Below are 24,429 nucleotides of genomic sequence, written 5' to 3'. Positions count from 1 at the left end.
GCTGTGTTTTTTTTTTTTGTAATATTATTTTATTTCAGCTCCTGTAGAAATGATGGGCCATTTTGGACAATTGTTTTTATTTTGTTTTTAATTGTACATTTTTCAAAATGTAACAAAATATGATCTAAATTTTTCAAAAAACAAAAACTGTGACTTAACTGGCTAAACTAACTGGCCTTATACCAATATTGACCGGTAAAGTTGTGTTAGTAAAAAGTTTGGAAACCCTTCTTATCAGTGTATTTACTGTAAACGTGTTTCCTGTTTGTTTTTACAAATGAATCCATTTATTAGGTGCCTTAGTAAAAACAAAGGATAAATATTTACAATCTATAACTTTTAGATAAAAGTTTAGATTATAGTAATGTAAATATCCAATGCAAGTTGAATTGAATCTGAATAATCCTTAAATCCTCGATCTAAAACAAGCATGCTGATTCTATATTAATGACTGAATCATTCACAGCGTTTGATTGTGTGTGCATAGATCACATCGCTGCAGACGCAGATCCTGTCTCAGGAGTCAGACGTACAGATGCAGGAGAAGGAGATGAGCAGAACGAAGACGGACCTGTACTGTCTGGAACAAGAGGAGCAGCGTTTGGAGGACAGTCTGCGTGCCGGAAAAGCCAAGCTGGACAGCATCCTCAAACTGCTGAAAACATCGCAGGACGAGATGGACCAGGTCACACAAAAGCTGTGATATAATATTTTTTAAACAACATTTTAGCAACATACAAATGACATATTAACAAATATGCTGTGAATGTGTTCACTCAGACGCGCAGTCAGCTCAGTGAGATACAGGACGCGCAGCGGGAGCTCAATAAGACCATCGAGCGCTACAGCAAAGCTCTGGACGACAACGTGACCAGCCTGGCCGAACTGGACCAGCTCATCGCTGAGGAAAGCAACACCACTGTCACTAAGGTCAGGAATCACCACACACTTCACAAATGTCTTCATCATGTGCTCATGTGGGCTGAGGTGTACCTGATTTTGAGAGATGTATCTTGAACTTTAAAGAGATTTTCCACGTTGTTTCAACTTAAGTTGGAAGACAGGTTGTCTCTTCCTGGTGGTCTGAGTGAAACAAAGCAAAAAGTAACCAAGTTTATTTGTTAAGCTGGTTGAAAAATTAGTTTAAAAACTACAGATTTTCTCATATAACATAACATTACATTACATTTAGTCAGAGCAATGATATTCAAGTGCCATGACAAGTCTCAGTTAGCCTAACGCAGTACACGTAGCTATTTTTATTTTTTTTTTTTAATTGTATAATACAAAGAAAACAAATAGAATATAAAGAATAGAGAAGCTGAAGAAGGATGATTTTAGTAATTTTTAATATTTTTAATATTTTCATTTTTTTAGTTTTAGTGATTGTGTGCTTTTGTTCTTTTATAACTTTAAGTTTCCTTATATTTTTCCTTTATATTTATATTTATCTATTTGCTATTTCTGTTTTAGTTTTAGTAATTTTTGTACTTTAACTTACACTTATTTTAGTTCATTGCAATGCCAAGGCAACATTTCTTATTTTCCCTTAGGTTTTTTATATTTTAAGTTTTTGATCTAATATTATATATTTTTATTTCACCTCTATTTTAATAATTGAAATTTATTATTTTTTTAAATTTAAGTTAACAATAACAGCACTGCTAAAATGATTAACCTATTTTTATTGTTTTATTTTTTTATTTTATTACTTTTTTTTTAGTTTTATATTTTCAGTTTTCAATTTAATTTTAGTTTTATTTAACTTAAAAGTATTTAACAAGTTTTTCTGCTCTTTTGACATTTTTGATTAGTTTTTGTATATTTCTATGTAGCTTTGATTTATTTTATTTCAGTTTTATTTATTTTGGTATTTCAACTTTTATTGCAGTTAATTGAATTTTTGTATTATTATTATTATTATTATTATTATTATTATTATTATTATTTATTTTACCTAATATTTATATTTTAATTTTTCTGCTCTTTTAACTTTTTTTTTTTAGTTTTTGTGTGTTTCTATTTAGCTTTGATTTATTTTTATTTCAGTTTTATTTATTTTGGCAAAATGTTTAATTGATTTTATTTTATTATTTTACATTTTTCATCCATGTATATTATTATATTATTATATATATATTATAATATTATATTATATATATCAGCTCCACCTGAAATGCTGGGCCTTTTTGGACAAATTTATTTTAAACTATATATATATATATATTTAAATATAAGATTAAGAAGATTAAGTAAATTTGTCAAAAAACAAAATCTGTGACTAAAGTAAAATTACAATTAACATTGTTTTCACTTTATTTTAAGTGAGTTGCCATGGCAACAATTTAAAAAAAAAAAAAAAAAAAGTTTCCCCAAATATTTCTATTTTATTTTATTTTATTTCAGCCCCATTTTATTTAGTTAACAATACCAGTACTAAAATTGACTAAAATTATATGCCATTTTGGAAGCTGTTGAATATGGTAAAATAAAGTTTAAATTAAAAGAAAAAATGGTCAAAAGTAATAAACTGTGACTAAAGTAAAATCACAATGAACACTTTTTCCGTTATACAGGCGTCCCAATGGTCATGGAGAACCTAGAAAAAAATATGGAAATGTAATCATGGGAATTATAAAATATTTAAATGGCTTTGTACATGTGCTCTTTGAAATCTTTCCTTATCCAGTAATAATGGATGATGGAAAAGTCATAGTCGAAAGGTTTGGAAACTCTGGTTATCCGTGTATTTACTGTAAACATGTTTCTTGTTTGTTTTTACAAATTAAAGAGCAATTTAACCTTAGTGAAAACAAAAGGGTAAATACACCTTTACAGTAACAAACCCCCATTGGAAGTTGTATCAAACCTGGAATAATCCTCAAATTATAAAGGAAATATGTTTTGAATGTTTGCTCTTATTGTGTTTCAGTCCACACATGTTTTTTCTCATTTAAATTAACTTCAGCTTGGCCGTTCATCGAAAGGCTAACGTGAAACACACACACACACACACACACACACGTCCGTCAGAGTGCCTTTACTCTTGTTATTGTTAATGTAGTTACGCCAGACACTGGCCCACTGTCAAACGCCTCACTTTTTCCTCCTCTGTGACGTCTGGCATCAGAAGATCCAGCGCAGGAAATGAAGACGCGGCCCGGCGGCCTGTAGAGCTGAACGATGCTCTCTTCATACTCATTACAATGATAATATTTTCCCCGCGGTCGGAGGAGCAGAGCAAACACGAGCTGAATGCTGTCTGTGTTTCAGGAGGATTCATTGGTTAAGTCCAGGATGGCCATGTTTAACAGTAGCGGCTCTCAAGGCCTGAACGCAGACCCCTTCCAGAGGGAAGACCCCTTTAAGAGTGACCCCTTCAATAAAGGTGGGCCTTCGTCTGCGTTCATACATTCAGTTCACATTCAGTAGCTATGTTTCCGTCCATCTATTTGCATGCACATTTTAGGATATTGCATAAAAACTGCTGGATGGAAACAGATCATCAAGCATCCAAATGCAAGATCACAGCGGTTGTTATTGTGTTTTGTCTGCCTGTTTTGAGGCGTAAGTCATTTATTATGTAGGAAAAAAGAGCCACAGACTTCCCCAGCTGTAGCAGCTTTCATTTTTGTTTTGATAGTTTGCGCCAGTTTCCCAGGAAGTGATGATTTAAATGTCTTGAACACTTGGGATGGAAACAGTGCTTTATTTGCAAATGAAGAGTTCATTTTTTTATTGTGCATTCCAGTTTATTTACTGCAGTTGGATTATTTTGATTAAGTGAAAATAACTAATAAAATACAGCCAACAAAATAAAAAACAATAAAAAAATGATGAAGCATGATCTGATAAACACTTCAAATATTTTATGCAGTATTCTGTATGAGTTTAATGCACAACTTTGGATGGAAACATAGCAATTGTTTGTTATATTCAATGTTTAGTAGGACTGTATTGAAGCTTGTTTCTGCACATAAAAAGTCAAAATTACGGGAGAATTTATTTAGATATGCTTTTTGTTATTAATTAAATTAAACCATTAAAATGGATTCCAGAACAATTTTAACAGAAAACAGAGTTTGGTAAAAACTTTGAGAAAAAAAATAATAATAGGGCTTTTTTGTTTTATTTTTAATAATTTGATGTAAAATTGTATAAGTTTCATGATGTTAATTAATTTTAAATAGAGTCCAATTTTAAGAAAAATCAAAATAAGTTATGAAGTCAAAATTTTAAGATATAAACTCGGAATTGCATGAAAAAATAACTGAAAGGGATAATTGCAAATACTCTTTTTATTTTATTTTTTTTTCTTTGGCGGAAACAAACAAAAACAAACAAACAATTGCATGATGTAAACTCATGGAAAAGCAGAAATGCAAGGTAAATTTACAATTTAATTTATGTTGCATTTCTGAATTCTGAATTTATTGTTTAAAAATAAGAATTGCATAATATAAAGTCAGAATTGCAAAGTAGCAAAAAAAGTTGAGTTGTTTAAAGAGTAAAAGCAGAAATGCAAGATGTGGAATTGCGAGAAAAAAGTCAGAATTCTGCTCCATCTGAAGTCTGAAAAAAAACCTCAGAATTGCAAAAGAAAACATCTGCATTGTTATGCACAAACTTTTTTTAATCCCATGGTGGATCTAAGCTTCCATGGGACTAAAATGTGCTTTTCCTGGCACTTTTTTCAGTTTCAGATCCAATAAAATTTAACAAATCAGTTCATTAAAAATAAATAAACAAATAAATATATAAATACAATTTCATAGGGGTTTAAAGATGTATTTTTTGTTAAACTTTTTGTAAATTATTATTAATAAATTATTGTTAAATTGTATAAGAAAATGTGAAAATTACAAGATATAAAGTCAAAATTGTGAAGAAAAAATAATTGAGAGAAAGAGTTGCAAATATCCTTTTTGTTTTTTTTTTTAATTTTATTAGCAGAAACCAAAAAATAAAATAAATAAATAAAACATTTTTTCTTCCAATTCAGAGTTAAAAAAAATTCAGAATTGCAATATAAAAACTTACCAAAAAAGTTAAACTACAAAAAAAAGTTAAAAAGGTGCAAATATATATATATATTTAATATTTTTATTTTAGTGGCGGAAACAAATACAGAATTGCAAGATGTAAACCTGGTATTGTGAGGAAAAAAATCTCACAATTCATCTTCTTTTCTTGCAATTCTGAGGAAAAAAAAAAAAACTTCTTTTTTTTTTTTTAATCCCATGGTGGATCTGAGCTTCCATAGGACTGAAATGTGCTTTCCCTGGCACTTTTCTCCCTCTGTTTCAAATCCAGTTTATTTTAACAAATCAGTTCATTCAAAAACTAAATAAATGAAAAAAAGAAAAGAAACTAAAATGTCATAGGGGTTTAAATGTGTATTTTTTGTTAAACTTTTAAATAAATTATTATTAATAAATTATTGTTAAATTGTATAAGAACAAAATGTAAAATTGCGAGATATGATGTCAAAATTGTGATACTTGCAAGAAAAAATAATTGAGAGAAAAAGTTGCAAAAAAGTTGCCTTTTTGTTTTTTATTTCATTAGCGTAAACCAGCCAACCAACAAATAAATAAATAAATAAATAAATAAATAAGGAATTGTGTGATGTAAAAAAAGGAAAATCTGAAATGTGATAAAATGTCAGTTTATATATTACAATTCTGACTTTTTCTTTCAATTCAGAAAAGAAAAACCTCCTAGTTGCAAAAAAAAAGTATTTTTTTAATTGCATTTGCAAGATGTAAACTTTGAATTGTGAGGAAAAAGTCAGAATTCTTCCAATTCTGAGAAAAAAAGTATGAATTGTGCAATACAAACTCAGAATTGCATAAGAAACTGTCCACATTTTGATACAAAATCTTTTTTTATTTATCCCATGATGGATCTAAGCTTCCGTGGGACTGAAATGTGCTTTCCCTGGCACTTTTTCCCCTCTGTTTCAAATCCAATTTATTTCAGCAAAACAGTTCATTCAGAACTGGTTCAAAAATGATTCATGGATTCGTGAGTCATGACGCATTTGTGTTCCCAGTTTTTCAGATTTCTTTTTTCTCAAGCAAAGTGCGTGTTTAGTTAAATCCTGCTGTTTTTGATAATATCATACTATAGAATATTAAGTTGTATTATAATATGATGACTTGCCCTAGGCCACTGGATGTAAATGCGGAGTACTTACAAAATGTTTTCTGACATTTGCGTGTGAATTATTGTTCTCTAGCTGATCCGTTTGGAGGAGATCCGTTCCAGCAGAACGACCCGTTCAAAGACCCGTTCGCTAATTCTGATCCCTTTGGTGAAAGCTCCTCAAGTCAGTTCAAGGTAAAACAAAACATACTAGAAATCCAGGCCGTCTTGACCAGAAAGAACATGTTTTTGCACATTCATACAAATCTAGCATGACAAATGATTGCTTTAAAATTGGTTCCATCAGTGGAAAATCAGAGCAGGATCCAGTTTTACTTCAGGTCACGAAATGCCAGTGTATTTTCATGCTCCTGTCATTATCATTCAATCATTCTCACACGATACATACTGAAATGCGTGGAAATTATTATTTCACTCTTTTTTTAAACTATTGTAGTTTTAAAACTGTACTCCATATTTCTATGATGATTTTATGTTTTATTATTGAGTTTCTGCATCTGGGACACGTCTAAACGTACAGTATAAAAGGCATTTGTAAAATAGTAAAAATAAATTAAAACATGATAAACGTTAGAAAAAAGAAATGTCAGTGCCCGTTTTTAGATCACAGTTTGGTTTGGGATTTTTTTGCATTTAAAACATTGAATCAAACTCAAGTAAATTCTTCTTCTGGAGAGCTTGCATGTTTGAGCATGTGAGCTGATATTTTGGGCAGTGTGGTGAGAAGCATGTCATAATGTACGGTTAGTGCTCTGTCATTCCCATGATGCCCTGTGGTTTCTCTCTGTCTCACAGGCCAGTCCTTTCAGCAAAAGAATCAGCCAGACATCATTGAGTCCCAAACCTAAAGATTCAGGTACGTTGTTTAGCAAAATCAGCATATTGGAATGATTTCTGAACGATCATGTGACTGAAGAATGGAATAATGATGCTGTAAAATTCAGGTTTGAATTCAGAAATAAATTGCATTTTAAAATATATTCACTTTGAAACAGCTATTTTAAATTGTAAAAATATTTCACAATTTTTACAGTCTTTTTCATCAAATTAATGCAGTCTCGGTGACTTCGGAAACGTTAAAAATATTAAACTTCTGACCAGTAGTGTGTAATCATTTGACGTATCCAAAATGATCTGTTTTCGAGATAAAGTGATGTTGCGCCACGTCTCTTTGTTTGTTGTAGTTCATCATCTCTTATCTTTTCGCTTCTTCATCTGTTAGAGGAAGCTAGTTGGTCTTCCTAGTACTGTAGTGATGCACAATTCAGAGAGTAGATCAAAGATAGAGCCGTAGGAGCCAGTGATCACGCAAACACTTTAGTAACGAAGTTACTGAAGACAGTCATAGTCGAAGTTGAAGTAAATATAGTCGTACAGTGTCAAGATGCAAAGTTTAACTGAGGTTTACTAGTCTTCAATATCACATAAAGTCACTTCCTGGTTGGACTCTGTAATGTTTTTTTAAATCACTGTAAATATTTTTAAAATATATTTCAAAATGTACAAAAAAAGTTATTCAAGGGGTCATCGGATGCAGAGTTCACTTTTTCATGTTGTTTGAACATTAGTGTGTGTTGGCAGTGTATGTGCAAATCTACCCTATAATGATAAAAATCCATGCAGTGGTTTTTAATTAATCTGTAAAAATAATATCCCCTTTTTCAAATCGAGCCGTTCTCAGATGCCTGTCATTGTGGCGTTACACCGACAGAGGCCGCTCCCACAATAGTTGATTGACATGAGCTCTTACCTTACACCAGCTGTCACAGTCCAGTAACTTTCCATGTTTTGATCCCGGAGCAGGGATGCAAGTTAGATAAGAATATCTCAGATTGAGCGATTGAGGTGTTGTGTTGCTGGATGTAATAATGAACATAGTGGTCGTCATTTACTCCCGACAACTGAGCTGCTGAAGATGCAGTAGATTACGCTTGTTTGTTAAGGGAATGCGCCTCCCGATCAACTTGTGGAAAATGGGCATCCGATGACCCCTTTAATAACACCAGTGAACAACAAATTTTTATTAAAAATTAGACTAAATGTAGAATTAAAAATTAAAAATGTATTTTTTTGCCCAAATATACATTTTGTAACTAATTTTGGTATACGAAGGTTGAAACGATATATATATATATATATATACATGTCTTAAAAACAACAACAAAAAAAAAAAAAAATATATATAAAAAAAAAAAAAAATATATATATATATATATATATATATATATATATAATTTTTTTTTTCAAAATGTACAAAAAGTGATGTTTAAAATGTTTTAAAATATATTCACGCAAATTCCATGTACAATTATACAGTTATGTTAAACAAACTGAATTTTTTTTTATTCACGTACAGATTTTTTTCTATTTATGTAAGTATATATTTTATTATATTTTTGAAAAAATATTTTTTTAAAATCATTTAAAAAAATTTATTTATTTCTTTAGTAGGCATTTCTATCCACATTTAGAGTTAGACTAAATGTAGGCTAGTATTAAAAAAATTTTTTTTGCCCCAATATCGAAATATACATTTTGAAATATTTTGGTATTTAAAGGTTGAAACGGTATGCATTTATCTATATTAAAAAAATATTAAAAAAAAAAATATATATATATATATATATATATATATATATTTATATGTATATGTATGTATGTATGTATGTATGTTATGTATATTATGTATATTATATACATGTTATTTGTGTATATGTATATATATATATATATATATATATACACTTTATTTTTCTATCAGTATATTCTACCATTCTACCATTACCATTACTGATTTTTTTTTATTTACATACAGATTTTTTTCTATTTGTGCCAATATATATTTTAATATATTAATATAAAAAATCATTATTTTTTTCTTTAGTAGGCTATTCTAGCCACTATATTCTATCATTTTTGGTTTTCAGAATTTTTTTTTCAATTTATTTTTTCTATGTATGTAAATATATAAATATATATAAATATAATATACATAATATATAAATATATATTTAAGTATATTTTTGAACATATTTTTTTTAATCATTTAAAAAAATTAATAGCTAATTAATTAATAAATTAAGTTAATAACAAATTTATATTTAAACATTTAACTTTAAGAAATCATTGCAAATCTAGTTTTGATTTTAGTGGGCTATTCTCTATATTTAGACTTAATTATATACAATTATATATAAAATATATATATATACATAAATTGCTTTATGCCAGAACAGCTATATGTATCATAATTTTATTTTTAAAAAGTAGAGGTCAGTGTTTGTTTTGAGATACTGCCTCAAAATTTCCTGTGGCATGATTCTATTAATAGCACTTTTACGTACACGTTTAGCTACAGGCCCTCTGAAAATAGTCCCGTCAGAACAGGGAACGCTTTGTGGCTAAACGTAATGGAAAAGTGTCAGGAATCCACATAGCTGTCTTCTTTCTGTGTTTCTGCCCAGCTCACGCCAAACAGGTAAGCTCTTTCTGCGCGTCCCGTCGGAGGAAGCGGGCTTAATTTATGGGAAACACGCAGACTGACGTGCTCCTGAAATAACTCTTTTTACGGGAACACTAGAGAGTGTGTTCGGAGCTGTTAGTGGTCTCACACTTACAGATGCGTGCAGGAAACTCAGATACGTTTTACTAGCTCAGCTTTCTCACAGTAAACACACTGACTTACAATAGCATGTCTTTTTTCCTCCTTCATAACTTCGTCTGTGTTCATAATTGGGTCATTCTTGCTGTGAACCTTTGGAACTTTAGCTTGTGTATGTAATTGGAATTTTTAGGACGCGTTTCTTCGAATGTAACAACTTTCAGAATCCTTTAAGTTGATCAAGAGTGACCGTAAAGACGTTTATGATGTTACTATTTCAAATAAGTGCTGTTCTTTTGAACTTCATATACATCAAAGAATCCTAAAGGATAAAATGTATCACTGTTTCCTCAAAAATATTGGACAGCACAACTGTTTTTAACATGGATGATAATCAGATATGTTTCTTGAGCAGTAAATCAGCGTATTAGAATGATTTCTGTAGGATCATGTGACACTGTAGACTGGAGTAATGATGCTGAAAATTCAGCTTTGATCACAGAAATAAATTACATTTTAACAGATATTCACATAGAAAACAGCTATTTAAAATTGTAATATTTTTTTATAACATTACTGATTTTACTGCATTTTTGATCTAATAAATGCAGCCTTGGTGAGCAGAAGAGACTTCTTTCAAAACCATCAAAAAAAATCTTTATGACCCCAAACGTTTAAAATATTTGGTAGTGAATATTATTGAATTTTTTTAGTATGAATTGATTATTTACAGGATTAAAATAATCAGGCTGGAAATAAAGAAAGAGAAGGAAAAGGCTTTTGTTAGTTAAAACAGAACTTACAAGAAAACATGTTTAGTTTAAATCATTTGTAAAAGTTAAAGCAAAAAATGAAAAAAATATCTGGAGTATTTTTATATTTTGAATAAATGTAACATTTTTTGACAAGATTTTCATTTATATTAATTTATTGTTAACCAAAACTAAAAATGAAACTAAAATTAAATCCATTTTGTTACTTAAAATAAATGTTGACTGAAATAAAATAATTTAAAAAAATCGCAAAATTGTAAAATTTTAAAATAAAAATTGTATTTCAGATGGTTGCGAAGATGGTTTGTTCAGTAATACAGTTTAGTTTAGTTTTTAGTTTTTTTTAAACTAAATTACAAAAACACAATAAAACTTTTGCTAAAATTAAAATGAAATGAAAATATTAAAATAATAAATAATAAAAATAATAACTGATTTAAAATATTAATCAGTAAAATCTGCTAATATATTTTTGTCATTTATAAAGTATATTAAGATATAAAATGAGGGCATAAAAAGCCCTCATACCATTGTCATTAGTTATATTAATGTAAAAAATTTTAAATAAAGATTTTCATTTATAGACGTTGCACCCAGAGTTATTAACTATTAACTAAAACTAAAAATTAAACTAAAATTAAATCCATTTTGTTACTTAAAATCAATGTTAACTGAAAAAAATGCAAAATTTCAAAGTACAAAAATTGTATTTCAGATGGTTGCGAAAGGAACATTTATCATTTTAATATAGTTTTGTTTTGTTTTTTAAAAAAAAAATTAAAATTACAAAAACAAAATATTATTGCAACTTTTGCTAAAATTAAAATATATAAATATAAATATATTATATAAATATAAAAATAACTGATTTAAAATATTAATTAAAATCTAAAATATGTTTATATCAGTGATACTAAAAGTAAAGATATATATATATATATATATATATATATATATATATATATATATTTAAAATGAAGTGTGTGTGTGTGTGTGTGTATAAATATTACCAAAAAAAAAAAAAAAAAAAAAAAAAAATATATATATATATATATATATATATATATATATATACATTTTTGGTCATTTATTAAGTATATTAAGACGTAAAATGAGGACATAAAAATGTACTGTGCAGTAAGTAGGAATATCCCAACTGTGTGACTCTTTCATAACATCGTCATTAGTTAATCAGAAACATACGTCACAGATGGAAAACAAAAAAAGCTGCAGATGGAAAACAAAACGTGCGCTTTTCAGGAGCTGAAAGTCATGGAAAATGAGAAACACTGGCCACATACAAGCCGCTCTCTCTTAAAATAGCACCTGTGTTTGTGCCGCGCTGTTCTGCAAACGGACAGAGCTGAGCATTTGCAGTGGCTTGAAACGCAGCGGCCGTATTACTGGATGTTTCCATCTAATCATTTGCTTGTGCTTTCTCTCTTTCATAAACAGACCCGTTTGCTGCATCAGACCCTTTCGGTAGCGACTCTTTTGGAGGGAAAGGTGGTTTTGCTGATTTCTCTCAAATGTCAAAGGTATGTTCGAAAAGAGAAATCTACAGTAAATCATGCAGATCAATGCAAGCACAACTCAAACACAAACCTGCATTTGGGACACTGAAGTTAGGATTACTCAAAATTTGTTAAATGTATAGCATACTGATAGTCCTGTTTTGTAGCATGCATTACACACACTATAAGCAGTATGTGAACTGTTTATACCTGGATGATCTAGCACATTCGTCAAGATGTAAGCTGAAAAGGAAAGTCTATTTATGTAGCACAGTATGATCATTCAAAGAGCATTTCACAAAAAGGATTTAAAATATCATAAAATGATCACAACAGAAATTTTCCTAATTTCCCATTTCCCATTTTCCTAATACCGGTACTTTAGGAATGCATTTTAACAAGAACCAGGGTTTGTACAAGGTGCTTAAAGGAGAAGTCCACTTCCAGAACAACAGTTTACAAATAATTTACTCACCCCCTTTTCATCCAAGACTAATATCAATGGCAGATATTATTTAAGAGTCTTTATTCATTCGCATTGGAAAACAATACAAAAATACTGATGAGGAGCATTGAATAGAAGTTACGTGAAAAATTATTTCCATCTTCTAGTGGTCGCAGATGAATTAAAGTAATGGAATTCAGTGGGAAGTTTCAAACTTTGAGGTGTTGCTTATAAAACAAATCGTGTTCCTTAAATTAAATGAACTGAGTGTTTGATTAGTAGGTTGTGTTGTGCTTTGTGTCGGTTCTCAGAGCTCAGAGCCTCAGAGCCGAAAGCCGACATATCCGCTGCCTCCTCCAAAAAAACCCGGACCGCAGAGACCAGCGCCGCCTCCTTACGGTGAGAAAGCCCTGCCAACATCAAAGTGTGCTTGTGATTTACTGATTTCATTTTCTCCTTCATCTGATAAGCATGAGAGTGTGTGCGTTTAAGTGTTAATTATATAGAAATGCACTATGACGTTTATCTTGGTTGGTTTTATTATGCGGTGAAGAAGAGTGAAAATGAAAGTCTATCTTGTGTAGAACTATTATAATAATATCAAGTGCTTTTGTGTGTGATATGCTGACGACTATAACCAAAATTAAGAACTGTAATGTCTAGAGTGAAGTCTTTAGAAAGAATTTTGGATGTTATGATCTATGCTTGATTTATTATTATTTCTAGACATGTTTTATTTGAGCGGAAATGGCAGAGAGTTGTAAGACTAGTTATCTTTAGCCAGTTATAACCAGGCCCAGACTCATCCCGGAGTAAAAATGTTTGTGAAGAGCTTGTAATATTACTTTACTACAAAATTGTGTTATTAGAGCCGTGTAATTGTATAAATCATACTTATAGTGGTGAGAATACTTAATGGTTGAGCTTCTGGTTATGCTTTACCAATGTTATTTTAGTAATATTTATTTATTTATTATTTATTTAGTATTATGATAGTAATTGTGTGTGTGTGTATATGTGTGTGTGTATATATACATATATATATATATATATATATATATTTAATTAGCTTTTATTTTTACATTTTCATTTAAAGAATTTTTAAACTTAAAAAAAAAAAGTAACACTTTTGCTTTGTGCTTAATGTGATTTTTTTTTTTTTTTTTTTTTTTTTTTTTTTTTTTTGGTGAAAGTTTTTTTATTTACTTAATAATTAGATTTTATGTAGCTATTTATTTTAGCTAGGTGCCAGTGCAACATTTGCACTTTTTTTTGTTTTATTATTTATTTATTATTTAGTATTGTTATAGTGATTATTAATATTTTTAATAAATTAGCTTTTATTTTTACATTTTCATTTTTAATTTTATTTGAAGTTTTAGCACTTTTGCTTTGTGCTTTTGTCATTTTTGTTAATTTATTTCACTTATTTTGTTTACGTTTTTGTTTTTAAATAATTTTTTAATTTGTTGAATATTTTAAAATTAGCTTTTATTTGTATGTTTTCAGTTTTAATTTTAAATTGCTTTAGTAATTTTGTTTTGGACTTTTATATTTTTTTTATTTCACTTATTTTACTTAAGAACTTTTTTTAATTTATTTAATAAGTTATGTAATTATTTTAGTTGCAACATTTGCAATTTTTATGTTTTTATTATTTTTTTTTTAATTTGTTTAATATTTTAAAATTAGCTTTTATTTGTATGTTTTCGGTTTTAATTTTAATTTGTTTTAGTAATTTTGTTTTGGACTTTTGTCATTTTTATTTTTTTATTATTATTTTTTTAATATCTCTATATAGCTCAAAATTCCTTTTTTTATTTTATTTTAAGTTTTAGCACTTTTGCTTTGTGCTGTTGTCATGTTTGTCAATTTATTTTTATTTAACTTATTTATTTATTTAATAATTAGATTTAATAATTAGATTTTATGTAATTATTTATTTTAGTTACCTGCCGTTGCAACGTTTGCAATTTTTGTTTGTTTTTATTATTTTTTTTAAATTTGTTTAATATTTTAAAATGAGCTTTTATTTGTATGTTTTATGTGTGTGTCTGCACTTAAGAACTTTTTTTAGTAATTGTTTAGCAAATTTATTTCAGTTAGCTGCCAAGACAGTGTTTTAAATTTCCGTTTAAATAAAAAAAAAAAAATATATATATATTATCTAATATTTTAGCAATTTTTATTTGAGTAAAACTGAGTAATATTTGAATTTTTTTTTCATCTAAAAGTGTTGTTAATTGTTTTAGTTATGAATTATAATAATATTATAATAGAAAATTATACATTATATCGTTAATAATTATAAAATGTATAATACAGTAATAAAAACACTGGCAAATATTACGGTTAGTTATGTTACAAAACGTTACGCTCTCCTTCGCATACCTTGCCAATACTTTCCAATCTGTTTATTTCCAGTGCAAATCCCCATAGACCTCCATTATAAGTGCGTTATTGTAAGCGCAAGTTTTGATGAATTATTTTCTGTGGTAAAGCCTGATTCATATTAAACCTGGAGTATTCTTGTAACTAATAATTCAACTTTTAATTATAAACCCCTTCAGACCGCATTTCACAACCCACATCAGACATTTCACAACATGCAAACAAACAATAAAATGACAGCTCATGCAGAGTGAGTGTGATAATGGAAAGGCAAACAGTTCCTTATTTTATTGATATCGGAGTGCATCAGTGTGTTGTGAGCTTATCATAGTACAGCTGTGACAGGAAAGATAAGAGTCGTCTTGGCATGAGGTATTCAGCTGCTGCAGCGTCATGCAAAGGGGAAGAACGGACGACTGCAGGTTTATTCATCTACGTGAAAGGAAAGTTCGCCCAAAACTTACGATTCTGTCATTCACTCATCCTCATGTTGTTTCGAACCTGAATGATTTGCTTTCCTTTGTATTTACATTTTTTCATGCAGTGGAATCATATATAACACTTGTGAAACGTTTTGTTCTACTCACCGAGGCTGCATTTATTTGATCAAAAATACAAATAAAATCTGTAAAATTGTGAAATAATATTAGAATTTAAAATAAATGTTTTATATGTGAATATATGCTAAATTGTAATTTATTTAGATGAGTCAAAGCTGAATTTTCAGCATCATTACTCCAGTCTTCAGTCACATGATTCTTCAGAAATCATTCTAATATGCTGACGTTCTAATATTTCGGCTTTGATCACAGGAATCAATTACATTTTAGAATATTTTACAACAGAGAACAGTTATTCAGTTATTTCACAATATTACTGTATTTTTAAGCATGTAAATGCAGCCTTGGTGAGCAGAAGAGACTTTAAAAATGTTTAAAAATCACCATTTGCATACAAATTCAAGTTCTAAATGACACTAGGTTGAGTTAAAAACACAAAATGTAATTTTTGGGTGCTAACAGAGTAAATAAGGGTGTTTTTCCCAGAACAGAGTGTTTTATTTGTGTATTTGCAAGATTTGCATTCGTGAGGAAGTCTGTTTGTGTTTTCACATGTGCTTATATGTACACAACATGAGTGTGTGTCGTCATTTAAACTTGGCCTCGATGACCCCCGTCTACATATAGAACAAGTGAATCCGGAATCACATCTTCAAAGTCTGTTCTCAGCCTCTGTTTTGGTCCACACTGTGAATCATTGTTTCCTGCGGCGTTATCAGCGGTGTAGAGGTTAGCCGGCTTCTACAATGACTAGTCGAGTGGTGGGTGGGTTAGACCTCGGTGACCATTTATACATTTCGCTGATGCTTTTGTCTAAACTGACTCGCACATGAGGAATTAAACTGATTTGTCCTACAAATTCTGAGATTCTGTTCAGATGGTGAAAGTATAGAGAATTTTTGGGTAAAACACTTACATTTTAAATGCAGTTGTAATGCTCTTCATGCTGCTTTTTAATTATTTTATAACTAATTTCTGTAATGGAATTTTTATTATATATATTATATATACACATACTATTAAGTATACTTACATATTATTATTATTATTATTATTATTATTATTATTTAATACATATATACATATATATAGAAATTAGTTACAAAATAATTAAAAAGCAGCATAAAGAGCATTACAACTACTTTTAAAATGTATATAATACAATTTACAATTATATTTTTACATTTAAAATTTAATTTTAATAATTATTAATTAGAAATAGATTTGCTATATAGTATATATCTCTTAATGTGAGTAGATATACTTTTACTGTTTAATTCAATAATTATTATGTCTATGTTCATAAACAAGTATAGACTAATAATGAACAAATTGTTGTACTAATTATACATACAGTTAAAATAAAATTAAATAAAATTAAATAATAAAATTGCATTACGAAAATTAGTTATAAAATAAGTTATACACAGTATTTTATTAAAATGCGCATTACAAACTGCGTTTAAAAATTATATAATACAATTTACAATTACATTTTAATTTCATTCAATACAAATTTAATTTAATTTTCATTTCATTTTTTTTATTTTAAATTTGTTTTACAATTACAATTAAATTTAACAGTTAAAATGTATATAATTTAAATACAAATACAAATTATTTCATTACAATATTGAGTTTAATTGCATTTTTATTAATTGCCAATCGATCAGTAGATCATCACAGTCTAACAATATTTTTTAATTATAGTATGCTTAGTATGTATATATATTAATTAATGTTTGTATATATTAATTAATTATTAATTAGAACAAATTATTGTACTATATATATATATATATATATATATATATATATATATATATAATAATTAAAAATGCATAATGTGAGTGGATATACTTATAGTAACTGTCTAATTCAATAATTTGTTAATTCATTAATTTGTTAATTTTATATATGTGTGTGTGTGTGTGTGTATATATATATATATATATATATTTATATATATTTATATATATTTATATATATTTATATATTTATTTATTTATTTATTTATTTATTTATTTTAGGTATTAATAAAATTTAATAATTAAAATTGCATTATGGAAATGAGTTATAAAATAAGTTATACACAGTATTTTATTAAAAATCAAATTAATTAAAAATTGATATAATACAATTTACAATTAAATTTTTACATTCCAGTTTGTTTTACAATTACAATTAAATGTAACAATTAAAATGTGTGTAATTTAAATACAAATACAAATGATTTCTTTAGAAAAATGAGTTTAATTGCATATTTGTTAATTGTCACTATCATTATATCATATATATATATATACTTAGTATGTATATATAATTAAAATGAATTTATTATAAATAATTAAAATAAATATAATTATTTATTAGAAATCGATTTGATATATAGTATATATCACATAATGTGAGTGGATATACTTGTAATTGTTTAAATAATTATTAATTATAAATTTGTTAATTATTTGAAGTGTCTACTTGTTTGTTTATGAACACAGACACTTCTAATAATTAAAAAAACTATTTTTATAATTATTTTTGTTGTTTTGTTTTAGGCCCAAATACTTTTTCTATACAGATATGCTATACTATATATCCAACTATATATAAAAAGATGGGTATATATTAGGGATGCACGATATTATCGGACTGATATCGGAATCGGCCGATAATGGCTTTAAAAGTAAATATCGGCATCGGCCCGATATGAAAAATTATGCCGATATGTCTTGCCGATAAGGGAAATATGTTAACTTGGTGTGCAGGGTGCGCTAGCGATTAGATCAGGTCAGCAGTGTGGCTCATTCTTGAAATAAAGTTTTGCCTGAATGGTAATTGCATTCACTGATTTCAATGGCTGCATTTAAACTGAGAATGGATGTACAGAATGAGGCTTTGGTGTGTGATAACAGAGCAAACAATTATAGCACGTGGCAGGTCCTATAATGCCTGTTCCGCAAGAAGTAGGGATGTCAGTCACGATCGCAATGTTTGCAATTGACATGATCAGCATTTAAAATAAACTGATCCCAAAAGTATTTACGGCGCGCGGCCGGTGAACCTCTTTCACCGACGGCGCTAAGGCAGAACACACCGTTACTCATACGAACATTTTTACGTGAGTATTATGACACAAATGAGGTACAAAGCCTTTTTTTAAATAATTGGTTAGCAGGCAAATGTTATACATAGCGACCATGGTCGGATTCATGCCGTTCGAGCCCATAGATTTAAAGCAATAGGCGGTTGTGTTCTGTTTTGCCGGTAGGTTACACATTTCCACGAACTATAATAAATAATATTTATAGTTTCTTCCAAATCCTCATCATCTCACCCTTTAATTTCGCAGGTTTATTATCTTGTCATTCACTTTTAATCCATGTTTTCATATCTCTTACTGTGGTAAACATGCGGGTGGAAAATAAAAGATTTCGTGGCAGTGAATTAAAAATTCGTTCATACGAATTATTAATTAGTTCCCTTATTTTACAAATTAACGAAAGAATAAATCGTAGGAACGAATGAACCAGTTGTAGTCATGAATTTTGTCCTGTCCGTGTCCCGCAGCCCTGTCAAAGCGCAGTGCAGCATATGAAACAATTAGCCTATTTGTGGAAATTATAATTAAACATGAATTAGTGACTAAATTTCTATTACTTTCCACGTTGATCATGCCAAGAGGTGCTTTTGGTGTGATCGCTTCGTGTATAGATCCTGGTTTGTATTTGCTGCTTTAGCAGGAGCGCGAAAGTGCTCGCAGCGCGCCGCAAAATGAAGCGAATATTGAGGAAACAAAGGCGGACCCAGGATTTGGTTTTCAAGTAAAAGACCGCTTGGTAAACCAGAGAAGATGAACATGTTGGTATTAGTGTGCAAAAAAACAAACAAACAAACAAACAAAAAAACATGCAAGCACTGTCACAGTCAGTCAGTTTAGTTTTACTTTAATTTTGAAAAGCTTGTTATCTTTGCCATTTGTCTCAGGTTATGGAGGCTTTTTTTTTTTATGTATTTGATTCCTCAGTGTTTGCTAAACGTTCTGTAATTTATTAGTCGGCATATAATACAACATGTGGTGTATTCCGGGTATGCTTTTTATTGTTTCCAAACAAAAGGATATATCGGTATCGGTATCGGCATCGGCCAAAATGAACCGAAAAATATCGGCATATCGGATATCAGCAAAAATCCAATATCGTGCATCCCTAGTATATATCATATAGCCGTATCAGTTTACATTTTGTGATGATGTAAACAATTATTTAAGATAAATTATAAATCATTAAAATCAATGTACATATTATATATAAATGTTATAGATAGATTTGCTTTATAGTATGTATGACTATATGTGAGTCGAATGTACTTATGGTAGTAGTATAATTCGTTAGTAATTATTAGAAGTGTCTGTGTTCACATAACCGTATGTTTGAGACTCAAATACATTTTGAGATGTGGATCAAAGACAATTTCATGTGTTTGTTTTGCACTTCTCTCACGCTGAAGTCACCTCTAACACCATCTCTGCATTCGGCGCTTTACGTTAGGGCTGTTCTGACGCGTAACCTTCACAGCGAGGTGTTTACACTACTAATTCTCTCCTGTGTTTGATGCAGGGGATTGTTTAGTATTGTTTGCGGTGTGTTTATTACTATAACAGGCACAGAAAGGGCATGGGTGGGGCGCTGGTAGTTTCACTACTATCTCTGAGTTAAGAAAGAAAAAAGCCCTTCCTCTCGATGGCACATGAGGCCTGTGTAGTGGTGAGAGAGATATAGAGAAGTGAGTTCCTCTAAAGTTTGCGGTTCACACCCTTAAACTAAGCAGCGTTCCCACGGTTGGCTAAATATGTTTATGCCAGGTTCTCACACTCTCTGGAACTGTAAATGCTGTACGTTTCTGATCTGTTTGACCCTTTGCAGTTGCTCTTATGTGTTTTCACTTTGAATGATTCTGCAGAATATTCACAGTGCAGCTTGCGCATATAAATTGTTAGCACCATTCCTTTGCAAGACACTTTAATTCTTTAATGCAATTTCTTTTTCAGGTGAATCTCATGAAAATATGTATGGGTCATATTTTATCCCAAAGAATAATTTGAATTCTTCCTAATTTTCCTTCTTTCTGATTAATTTTATTTATTTTTATTTTTTGCATTGTGACATTTAAGATATTTAACACACATTACCCCTAATTATCATTATTACAGTTTTAAAATTGACATGAATGCATAAATTGTGTCTGTCTAAATACAGCATCATGCTCTGTGCTGTACTTATATATATATAATATATATATATAAAATTAAAATGCTATCTAAAATTGTAAAAAATATATTTATATTAATTATATATTGTGCATTTATATATTATATATAATTTATATATTATAATTACATATATATGCATTGACATTTAAAATATTTAACACATTTTACCCTAAAATTATTATTATTATTGTTTTACAATTGACATAAATGCATAAATTGCGTCTGTCTAAATACAGCATCAAGCTCTGTGCTGTACTGAAATGAAATGAAATGCAAATGCTATCTAAAATTGTAAAAAATACTTTTATATATTTAATATATTAATTATATATTGTGCATTTATATATTATATATTAAAATATATAAAAGTAAATTCAATTCTAACTGATTGTAAAAAGTGTGAAAAGCATCTAAGTTTGTGTGTACATATAGTAAGTGTTTGTGTGTGTGTGTGTGTGTGTGTACATATAATATATATATATACACACACACACACATATAATATATACATTAGATAATCAGTAATTGTTTCAAAAAGGAATTATCATAAAAAAGCATTATTTTGCAAATTTACAAATACATTTTCACATTTCAATTTATTTCACAGTTATAATTTTACAAATAAATTTCTCTCATATAAAATAAAATTATTTAATTACAGTCAAAAGTTAAATTGCATATTTCTTAATTGTCACTATCATTAGATCCACAGGGTAATACAATATTTTATATACAAAATTCAACATAAAAAAGCATTGCAACAGGTATTTTACAATTTAAAATTATATAATAGAATTTACATTTAAATTTTTACATTTAAAATGTATTTACAATTACAATTTTACAAATAAAATTCTATAATATAAAACTGGAAAATTATAAAATCTAAATTAAAAAACAACCTAAAAAGCATTACAACAGGTATTTTACAATTAAAAATTATATCATAGAATTTACAGTTAATTTTTATGTTAAAATTTATTTCACAATTACAATTTTACAAATAAAATTCTATAATATAAAATTATAAAATATAAAATAAAACGATTCATGTAAACAAAAGCATTACAACAGGTATTTTACAATTTAAAATTTTATATTAAAAATAATTTCATTACAGTAATGCATTTAATTGCATGTATATTTTTATTCCTTGACAGGTTTTGTGAGATTCACCTCATATCGAGCTCATTTAAGTCTTGTTGGTTCTTGTAGTGGGTTGTGGTTGGTGTTGGCACTTTTCAAAGGTTTGTAAATACCGCTCATAGTTTGAAGAAATGAAACTTTTGTAGTGCTGTTGGTGCACCGCTGGTGAATATGATCCTTTTTGGCATCCTCAATCTAATCTAATAGACGTCAGCCGCTGCAAGGCATCTAAAGCACTCGTTTAATCTAAGATAATTAAACGTCTGCTCCAAAAGGTAAGCAGGGACATTATAGTGACTTCTAAGATGCCTCATTTTGTCCAAATTGTAAGGCAGCGTCGCATGGGTACTTTCTGGAGAAAACAAATCCAGAATGCAATGCAATGAACTCGCTGAAAAATGTTGAGTATAAATATACTTTTTACATTTTTATTGAATTATTTAATTTATTTATATATTTTTATTATTATATATTATACATATTTATTTATTATTATAAAAAAAAATTTATAATTTATATAATTTATTGTTTATTTTAAATATACTTATTTTAAATAAATATTTGGGTTTTTGCATGTTAGAATATGGAATATAATTTGAACCTGATGAAGCTGCTGAATTTATGTAGAAAAAAAAAAAAAAAAAAATCTTCAGTTTTCTTGATTGCTATCACTTCTTTCTTCCACATATCAAGGGTGTCCTGCATCTAGAGGATACAGATCAGATCATTGCAGAATTTGGACAAAAGCAACTGTATTTATTATATATATAGTGCATTCATTAGTTGATTAAAATCATTTGTGCTGCTGTTAAATAGCCACAGTATTAAATAGCAAAAATAAATAGCCAGTCATAACTCTTATTAGTGATTATATTAGATTAAATGTTGGTCAAAACATGTGTGATCCACTGCTACTTTACTAAGTGATCAGAAAAAATAAAGTCCAGCTGCTTTTGACTAAATTCTCCAGCACTTTTCATGATTTTTTTTTTCTTGTTCTGTTCTGTTGGTGTTTGGGTGTCATCTTTGTTTTCTTTAACACTTTCAGGAAAGAATTCATCCGCCACGTTTAGCGGTTCAGGGGTTCATAGTCAAGGTTTTGGTGCTCCAGCTGTTCGAAAGACACCCGTCTCTTCGTCCTCAACGTTACGGTCTGCGACGTTAACAGACTTTAGAGCTGTAAGTCCGGTATCATGCTGTCTGATCGTCTGCATTTAGCTAGTTTCTGCTGTCATAGTTTGTAGTTGCATCCGCTTCATCCCGACGCTGCTTTTTCCGCTGCCGTTTGCCCGTTTGCATTGTCCTGCGCATGCTAATGGCACAATAATCCCACGCTTTACACCAAAAAAAAAGCAAATTTGCTGCAAATGTCCTCACTCTGGGCCATCCAAGATGTAGATGAGTTTATTTCTACATCAGATTTGGAGAAATGTAGCATTGCATCACTTGCTCACCAATGGATGTGAATGGGTGCCGTCAGAATAAGAGTCCAAACAGCTGATAAAAACATCACAATAATCCACAAGTAATCCAAACCACTCCAGTCCATCAGTTGACGTCTTGAGAAGATGTTTTTTTAAGACTTCAAACAATTACTTCCAGTTAAAATACGAGTCCATAATCCATAATAACACTTCCTCCAGTGGAAAAAGTGGTCTGGTCTGAATCAGGAGAGAAATCTGCACACATCAAGCACTGTTTACAAGCCAAAACAGCTCTAAACAAATACGTGTGTGGATTTTAATGTGGGAGACAAATAGAATTTGAGTTTTTCTACGTATTATGGATTATGGAGTCAAATTTTTAAAGGTAAAAGCTGAATAAATAAGCTTTCCACTGATAGGAATAAAATTTGTCAACTATTTAAAAAGTTTTATTTAGTAATAAAACATTCTAATATGTAATAAGAATGATAACAATAATATTAATAATAACTTATCTACCAAAGAGAAGCTGCGTTTTTTCATTATAATAAAAGGTTTATGGTTGAAATAAAGACAGTTGCAATGTTTTTTTTTTTTTTTTTTTTTATTTAATGTAATGTTGTAATTTTTTTTTTTTTTAATTATTATATAATTTTTAAAGATTTATACATAATCTGAAAGCTGAATAAATTGATGTATGATTTGATATAGGACAATATTTGGCTGAAATACAACTATTGGAAAATCTAGAATCTGCGGGTGCAAAAAAAATCAAAATATTGAGAAATTAAAACATTTGTAATGTTTTTTTGTTATTTGTTAATTATTATATCATTTTTGTTAAATATTTTTTTACTTTTTTATATTTTATGAATTTATTTTGCAGTTAAATATTAGAATATTAATTTAGAATAACAGATTTTTTTTTTTTTTTTTTTTTGTCATTTTATATTATATAATGTTTTTTTATATATTCTATAGTACTTTTTATAGTTGTATTCAGTAATAAAACATTTGCTCAGTGGTTTCTGCAACAGCTTCACCACCATCTTTCTCGTGCCGTATTTTCCATGATTTCATAATGCGTTTGAAAACAAATTTATCACGTCTGACACCAAAAGCTTGAATAACCATGAAT

At 28.9% G+C, this 24,429-nt stretch overlaps 1 protein-coding gene across 4 annotated transcripts in view; it reads left to right on the top strand.

The window, feature by feature from the left end:
- The window catches only part of eps15l1b (epidermal growth factor receptor pathway substrate 15-like 1b), a 48,386-nt gene that overhangs the window by 14,852 nt on the left and 9,105 nt on the right, over window positions 1-24,429 (top strand). For 2 of the 4 annotated variants that reach the window (XM_051134241.1, XM_051134248.1), the window contains exons 16-23: window positions 488-685; window positions 781-930; window positions 3,274-3,388; window positions 6,242-6,342; window positions 6,964-7,024; window positions 11,998-12,080; window positions 12,813-12,900; window positions 22,916-23,046. In XM_051134241.1, coding sequence (XP_050990198.1) covers window positions 488-685; window positions 781-930; window positions 3,274-3,388; window positions 6,242-6,342; window positions 6,964-7,024; window positions 11,998-12,080; window positions 12,813-12,900; window positions 22,916-23,046 — 927 coding nt within the window. The remainder of the gene's footprint in view (window positions 1-487; window positions 686-780; window positions 931-3,273; window positions 3,389-6,241; window positions 6,343-6,963; window positions 7,025-11,997; window positions 12,081-12,812; window positions 12,901-22,915; window positions 23,047-24,429) is intronic. The other 2 variants (XM_051134256.1, XM_051134265.1) reach the window with 1 other exon arrangement.

The sequence above is a fragment of the Labeo rohita genome, chromosome 2, assembly GCF_022985175.1.
Source record: "Labeo rohita strain BAU-BD-2019 chromosome 2, IGBB_LRoh.1.0, whole genome shotgun sequence".
Taxonomy (NCBI): Eukaryota; Metazoa; Chordata; class Actinopteri; order Cypriniformes; family Cyprinidae; genus Labeo; species Labeo rohita.
This window is presented reverse-complemented; position numbering and strand designations above follow the sequence as displayed.